At 43.6% G+C, this 8,287-nt stretch overlaps 1 protein-coding gene across 2 annotated transcripts in view; it reads right to left on the reverse strand.

Annotated features, from left to right (window-relative positions):
- The window catches only part of GRIA3 (glutamate ionotropic receptor AMPA type subunit 3), a gene marked incomplete at both ends in the record, with an annotated part of 143,802 nt that extends 143,359 nt beyond the window's left edge, over positions 1-443 (reverse strand). For both annotated transcript variants that reach the window (XM_082289587.1, XM_082289588.1), the window contains one exon: positions 353-443. In XM_082289587.1, coding sequence (XP_082145713.1) covers positions 353-443 — 91 coding nt within the window. The remainder of the gene's footprint in view (positions 1-352) is intronic.
- Between the last annotated feature and the right edge of the window lie 7,844 nt (positions 444-8,287).

The raw sequence follows: 8,287 nt of genomic DNA on the forward strand, positions 1-8,287 counted from the left end.
CTGAACCTCACGGCTCGCTCGGCCCCGGCTTTCGGGCACGTCGCTACAGATTCACGCCGCGACTCTCTCACATTATGTGCTCCACAGGATGCACTGCTCCAGGGCACGGTTCCGCAGAGCGCGGACCCGATCCCCGCCGCTCGAAGCGGTGCGGACAGCCAGGCGCCGCTCGCAACCGCCCGCCGGCGCAGCGCGGGCACCACCGCTGCCTCTCGCCTCCAACAAGGGGAAGGAAGCGGAGCAGGGCTGGCTCCTTCCCCGCGGCGCCCGGGCTCGCCCCCTGCTCCCCTCCACACAACTTCCCCCCGCTGGCGGGGGAGGCGCGGGTCGCGGTGCCGCGGCGGGCGCTTACCTATACTGATGGTGTTGGGGAACCCCGCCAGAGCCTCCCCCAGCAGCCCCGCCAGCAGCAGCAGGAGGGTCCGGGGCGCGCTCTGCCCCATTCTCTTCAGCCCCTGCGGTTCAGCCCCTAAACCGAAACTGGCGGCACAGGCATGGGCGCAACTGGAGACTCGGAGCGGTGTCAACGGTGGTGGCGATGCTGGCGGAGGTGGTGGGGAGGATGGTCTCCCTCCTTTCTTCCTTTTTTTTTTTTTTTTTCCTTTCCTTCCCCAAATCCCTCTGCTCTCGTCTTCACCCCAGCCTGGCAGGGCTCATTGGCTGCGAGATTGCCTTTCTCCCCCGTCTCCAGCAGCCCCCCCCAGCGCAGGGACTTCCCCCAAAGATGGTGGGTAGCGGAGCCGCCGAGGCTGCTCCGCCCGGGCCGGGAGGGGGTTATCGATCAAACTTGGCGTGAGACGGGCTGGCAGCCGCTCCGCTCCGCTCGGCCCGCCCGCTCAGCCCCGGCGGCTCCGGCCGCGGCTCAGTGCTCGGGGCTGCGGTCGACGGGAACGCACCGGCCTCACGTGGGGCGGCCCCCGGGCTGCAGCTGCCCCTTTAAAGCTGCATCGGCTCGGTGTGTGTGTGTGCGCGTGTGTGTGTGAGAGTGCGGTGCGTGCGCCTGTGGGCGGGCGGGGGAGGGAGCGGGGAAAGGAAGGAGGGGCGGGGAGCCGAGCCGAGCCGGGGCCGGCAGAGGAGGCCGGGGGTGGTGGGGAGGCGGTCGGGTCTTGCCTGTGCCCGTGACTGTGCCCGTGCGCGGTGGGCGGTGCGGGCGCCCCAGGACTGGGGGCCGGGAGGCAACACAGGCGGCTCGGGGCCGGGGGTGAGAGGCCCGGTGAGGGCCGGGGCAGGCGGCTGCCGCTGGGCCCCGCCTTAGGGGAGAGGGCTGGGGAGAGACGTGAGTGCTGGGGCTGCCCAGGGAGGGCTGGAAAGGGCCACAGCAAGGGATGCCGAGGGACCGTGCGCTCTCGCTAAGGGGCTGCCGGCCCTGCGCCCGAGTTCTCCCCATCCTTCCTCCAGTGCCAGCGCCTCAGCAGGCAAGCATCATCCACCCACAGTGCCGTGAAGAAAGACAAGAGTTTAATCCTACACGAGGGAATGTTAGGTCCTCCCCAACCTCCTCTAAAGGAAGGAACTCGTATTAAGTCTCCCTGTTTCATCCTTGGTGTTGGGAAAAGACAGAACTTATGTGTCAGCTGATGAGCTGCCCCAGGACAGAACACCAGCAGGGCCAACCTGGTGGCCGCAGGGGGATGGGTGATGGACATCCCGTGTGTCTTGAACACCAGCCCTGAGACACCCCTGGCCTGTGTATCCACAGGGAGCTGCTGCGTGTCTGCCTGAGTCAGGTGCTCTGTAATTTTGCACCCATCCCCTTGACACTTCGCCGTATGGATTCTGCAGTGCTTTTCTTTTTGCCACTTTGGGGCTCACAGAAACTGTACAAAATGGAGACAGAAAAGCAATACTAGGTCGAGTTGTCCATCTCATAGGCTCAGCAAAGGCTGTTCTTCCCTTAATATTTGCTTTTCCTCTGCTTTCAGCAGGTCGCTTTACCTCAGTGCTGCTCTGCTTCGTTTTTTATCTTAATCTTAGACTGTGGCATTGTTTGGGTAGATGTTCCATTCAGTTAGGGATAACATCAAATGCAGTTGGCTTTGCATTTGTAAAATAATCAACCAGTGCCACTAGCTGTAGCATCATGTAAGTAGTCAAGGTGTAAGATTGAAGATTGCCGCAGATTACTCTACAAATGCTAATGAACAACATCAGAGATTCAAACCACTACTTTTGAAGGAAGCCAAAGGTAAAAGTGAAGAGCAGGGCACTACAGTCATGATGCAGGAGTGTAACACATGCTTTTAATGACATACGTATAACACCTGCTCACTCCGAGGTGCATGCATTGGTTGCTACATGTTGTGTTCCTTTATGAGAATCATGCCCAGAAGATGGAGACTGTTCCAGTTCAGGCAAGAGTAGGGATCAGGCCACAGGGTGGCTGATAATATTCCCTATTTATTGTCACTTCATCTCTCTTTTTAAAGAAATGGTTATCTGTATGGACAGGTGGGGTATAAGGTCCATGATTATACCTATAGCACTCCTCAAGCTCAAAGCCCTCAACACATACTACCTATGAATTCCTGAAAGCAGCCTCATGAGGCATGATTATTAGACGTGCCCAGCTCACCTAACAAGGAAGTTTCAGACCCAGAATTAGCATCTTGAGCAGCAGCCCGGCTTTGCTGTAGAGCACTCTGCTCCCAAATGTCCTTTGGTAAGGATAGCAGATCTGAAAGCTACAGACAGGCACAGGAAGTTTAGACATTAAGGATAGTTTTCAGAAGCACATTCCTCTTAGCAAATAATTTCTCTGTCTTGTTCCAAACTACTTACCTTTTCCTATTCTACACACCTCCAGCCTATTTCTAATGCATTCTCTACAAAGTCCTGCTGTCCTCTTTTTTTTGGTGTCCTTTGCTAGCGGCCCTACTTTCTTCCTGTTCACTTGTTCTTGTGAAGTTCTCTCCATCCCTGCAGCTAAGTATTGCAGGCTGACTGCCGCCTGCCACACTGGCAGCTGATGGTGCACTGAAAAAATTATGAAAGAAATTGTATTTAACATTATAGATGTTAGAACAAGAGAGGAGATAAAATAGCCATGAATTAATGTGGCATGTGTCAGAGTCTCAGTCTCACACACTGCCAGCAGGGTGGATACCGAGTCTCCAATAAAATGGTGCTTCACAGCCTGATCTACAAGTGGACAGTCTTGTGGTGATCCAAAATCTATCTGTGCTAAGAGACAAATTTTCATTATCACCTGCATTCTTCCTTCTGAAGCCCCTTACATGTTGTTGCTATTCTCATTAGCATTTGCAATATACAGTTTGCTTTTTTGCTTATGAAGTTAGCTTTATGGCGTGTCTAGCAGATACAAATGGCACAGCAGCCATTCCATATGGATTTTGGAGAAATCCAGAGACCTCATGCAAGTTTGTCTTTCTTATAGTGAACCCAGTGTGTCATGGGATAAAATGGCAGATTACTTGCCTTTATGCGAATATCAATGCCATGGAAATATTTTATATACTTTGCTAGGGATGCTCAGTGACTTGAATTAATGAGTTCCATGGTAACTGAGGTCATACCAGATGCTTTCCCAAACCTTCCCTTACTAAATACAACCAAGATTTTGCAGGATAATCAAGCTTCATGTTTAGATTTATAGTGTTCTGGGACACTGGGGATTCAGAGTATCTACCTGAGCAGGAGAAGGTAATGATTTATAATTAGCTAATGTGTTCTCATTGTAATGTCTAATAGTGGATTAGAAAAATGTTATGGAATTTGGGACACAGCGTTCTCACTGTGCTTTCTGATGTTACTGGGCTAAACCCATAATGTTACCATAAAGTCATGGCAGAATCTACAGCAGGATTCTGTGGCTGAAGCTTCAGCCTAACTGCACTAAGCTGACTTTATTATTTTTGTATTCCTATTTCTAATTGCAAGAAAGAAGCTCAGGCAGAGAGATTCTAGCAATCATTGTGTTTCTCCCAATGTGAACCAAATCATGTCATAATAGCTAATAAATGTATTATCAAATGTGTCCTGCACCTTTTTTTGTTTGCTTGTTTTAAACCAGTTTTCTTCATAAAAGCAAAGGACACACAAGTAACCAAACTTTATGTCAATGTCAGCATTTTGATTAGCTAAATGGATTAATTCTACAATAGACAGTTAACAGATAGAGTGATAGTGGGGAGAGACACAAGCGAAGATGAAAAGGGATTCAGAGACAAGATGAAACTACAGATAGCAGAAGTCAAGGGGAAAGTACAGTGTCTAAAGAGGGAAAATGAATACAGACCTTACAGCTTCATACATTTTGGAAAACAGGTCAAAAGGACATCTAGTTAAGATCTGATTATGAGTGGCCATAGAACAAACTATTGAAGCTCTCCTGTTTACCTTTCATTACCAGGCAACAACAGAGACATAAAATGAAATTAGAAAGCTGCAGACAAGAGACAGTTTAACAAATATTCTGCTGTGCAGTTTACAGCTAATCTATAAAGCTGTCTTCTACACAATATTCTTGGCAAAAATAATTGGTTTTAAAAGTTGGAAATTTTATGTGAATTAGCAGAGTAAATGCATTAGACTATCTAGTAAAATGCTGTAGGGATTAGTACTCAGAATTCATGGCAAAAAGCTGTTCCTTGCTGCCTCAAGAAAGACTTACTCCTCTTATTCATGATGAGAGTTTACAGTATGTCTAACGTTCTCTGAAAGTTATTTTTTGCTGAATAGTTTCAGAGACAGGTTCAGAGACTACTTGAATCATTGATTTGTTGTTACTCATTTTTCTTAAGAACAGTTAACAGGTGAAATCCTAGGACCACAGAGATGTGTAGTAGGTTTATTACGCCTATCATTGGAGCTAGGATTGTACCCAATACATCCTGGCAGAATAATTGGGTCTGGCACATAGTAATATGTTCTAGTACATGGAAGGATGATCAAGATTTGTATAGGAACAGGGTCAAAGAGGAAACTTGTTCATAAATAAAAGTCATTACTCCATTACTGGAATCTAATTCAACTTTAGGTAGTGGAAGCAAATTAATCCAGCAACTTTTATCAGAACTGAACATGGACTCTAACAGTAATAACCCATATCTATTACAATTGCACAACTAAGACACAAATGTGGAAACAGTCAGTATGGACAAATGTCTTCATATTTCTTGGGTTTGTGGTATCTTCAGGATACATACTTCTAATTCTAATAGCTATGGAGCTGGTGGAAATGTAGTGTTATTATAGTCCCATAATGTCAGAAACAATTTATATTACCTTCTGCTTTCCGATTAACTGTACACTAGGCACCACTGGCATAACACAACCCTGCAGTTCTTACTTAAACCTGTACTTTGCTGTGCTCATCTATATTTATTACATCAGGAAGCAGTAAATCAAATAAAAATGTGGTGGTATCCCCTATATACTATTAATAAAGTGGATCCTCTCTCTCTTTATTTTATACCTATGGATACAGTTTTCAAGCAATCTTGTGAGTTATATTCAATTCATACCCATTGCAATTGTGAAACATCTGACCACTGAATATTTAATTTTTGTATATAATTATTGAAATATATTCTTCTTAAAGAGAATGCAGTTTAGATCTAAGTAGTCACTTCAGATGACTGCCGATCAAAAGTCTGTTTTCCTACCAGTGTGCATTTGTATATTATCATAATTCACCTCATCTCAGCTCAAATCTGAAGCAGTGTCTTCTAATGAAAACATATTTGGAAAACAGCACATAGATTCTTAGAAATAGATGTTTAGACAAAAAGAATTTAAAATTTTCACTAGAGGATTAAGGATTTATGACTTTTCCACCTGATCATACAGAGGTTCCTACCCTCCCCTAAGCCAGCAGTCTGGTAGTTATAAAGGTCTCTCCCTTGCTTTGTCACTGCCCAAGAAATATCACTTTGAATGTGAAAATATTTTCTTATGTAACTGCTATGAAAAGAAAGCATTTCCTCAGAAGAAAGAGGTGCATACAGCATACATGATAAGAATGAGTGGATCTGGTAATTTAAGACCTTTTGATCCCTCTCACTTGGAGACCTGCCTACCATCCAATTCCTACAGCAGCTCGAGGACTAACAAGGTAAGAAATGGAAGAAAACCACCAAGGATGATAGCAAACTGTCAATACAGGGAATTTACAGTCCAGAATCTGAGAAGGAAATAGAGAAAAATCATAGGAAGAGAGAGATATCCTATTGCAACATTGCAGTGTAACCCATAGGCTGGAAATTTTGATCCCTGGATACTGAAAGATCTAATACAGTGTCTTTAAATCATACTTTGTCATATTGTGAAGAACTTGCATTGTCCATCTGCAAAGAGATGAATTTCATCCAACATGATTTGTTTCATTGATTTCAGTGAGGTGAACTGAGAGTACAACGTGGCTACAGTTGTACACTTAGATTGATGTGAAAAACAACATGGTTCTAATAATCTGCAGTGTTCGGGAGAAAAGCAAATCCTTCAGAAACCCACTGGCTTATTTAAAAATATCTTATATTAACAATATAGCCAATGTTAACAAAAGTGTTCTCATGCTTTATGAAACTTCCATTCCTAATTAAAAGTTGTTTGGTTTTGTAAGTCACACCTTGTAGCAATTGTGCTGGGTCTTGATAATTACAGCATAAAACTGGCTGCCTGTTTGATTGCTTTTTCAGCACAACAGAAGGCATAAGAAGCAAAAAAGCCCCCACAATTGCAGAAGGGTTTTGTAATAGCAATTTTCACCTTATATCAATTTGAAGAATCTTAAGCTGAAGATATGCAGTTGTCCTTATATAGCAAACTTAAGTTGACTGGCAATAGATTTACTATCCTTAATTACTCTTTGCAGATTCTTCAGAAGTAGCCCAGAAGTGTCCCAAGGAGTCTACAGACCTGATTTACAGGAAAAGAGATATTTATTTATTATCATCTGTTAGATGTTGTTTTAGTAGCAGTTTATCCTGAAACTGCTCTTGAATATGTGAACTGCTAGAATTCTTTTTTGAGTTCTCCTGGGTCCTCATAAACACTCAATAACAGCTAAGCACTCAAGCACTAACATCAAGGTATCACTGAATTCTATTTTTAGGAACTTTCTCTAACCCATGATGTTGCTAAAGCACCCTACTTTTGATGATGAAGCTCTGTTGTTTATACAACCATTAATTTCAGTATGTTTGAAATAGTGTAACTGGCTCAGGCGAAGTCAAGGAAGGGGCACCCATCTATTTGGTGTTCACAGTCCCACAGTTGTTTCTGTTGCTTTTCAAAATATACTGGATCAAATCCTAATCCAGTGTAAGGCAGCTTAGATCAATGAAATAAATTCTACTGTGGAGTAGGGCAAATGGTCTCTGTTCAACTTTTCTGCAGTGTAAATGCAGTAAATATATTTTTCATGGCACAAAGATTCTAATCAAGGCTGCACACCCTTGAGTGATCTATATACTAGACCTAACTCCTGTGAGACTAAAGTTTAGGCTTTAGTTCCTTTCATTTAAAAATGATTTCATAATCTTCAATTTAATATTTGTTTTTACTGTTTAGCTTACTTGCATATGTACCCCATGAAGAATCTTGTTTCAAGAGTAAAAGATTAAATTAAAAAAATGAAGCACTTCAATTTTTCTTGCTTCAAGTTATAATTTTTTCTGTTATATTGCATTTTAAATATTAGGGATATCAAATGTGATTGTTCCCCTCGCTACTGGTGGCCCCTCTGGTGCTGCAGAGAACTCTTTAGAACATCAAACCATAACAGATGCTCAATCTCAGATAATAATTTATGTCTTTTAACAAATACAAAACAATGAATGCAAATCAAGTCAAGTCCTTCCTTTCCATGAGTCAGATGCTATTTCCTTGGTACTTGTGATGCAGTAACCTAGAGTTTAATCTAAAAACCATTACATTCATTAAGCAGCATTCTATTGACTTCAATGGTCTTTGAATAAAGCTAATAGCCCATTTTGTTCCTACATATCCATAGTATTGCCATACAAGGGAGGCTAGGGAACAACAGGAAAGTAAGGACTAGAATTTTTATGTTTAAAATATTTCATAAACTATTGTTCATTATACATTGGAAAGTATAAAATAAAAGAGCATGGATTCTTTTTCTTTTTCTTTTTTTTTTTTTGAAGAAGAAAGTGGCAGAGAGGGCACCTTGTAGTTCTACCTTGAAAACTGTTTACATAAAAATCACTCCTTTTCAGAAACAATAGCTCTGCCTCCTGCACCTAGGTTATGACACTGACTTGGAGAAGCACCCACCTCCACAATTACTTTCACAGTGATTAACCAG

The sequence above is a fragment of the Coloeus monedula genome (assembly GCF_965178545.1).
Source record: "Coloeus monedula genome assembly, chromosome: 12".
Classification (NCBI taxonomy): domain Eukaryota; kingdom Metazoa; phylum Chordata; class Aves; order Passeriformes; family Corvidae; genus Coloeus; species Coloeus monedula.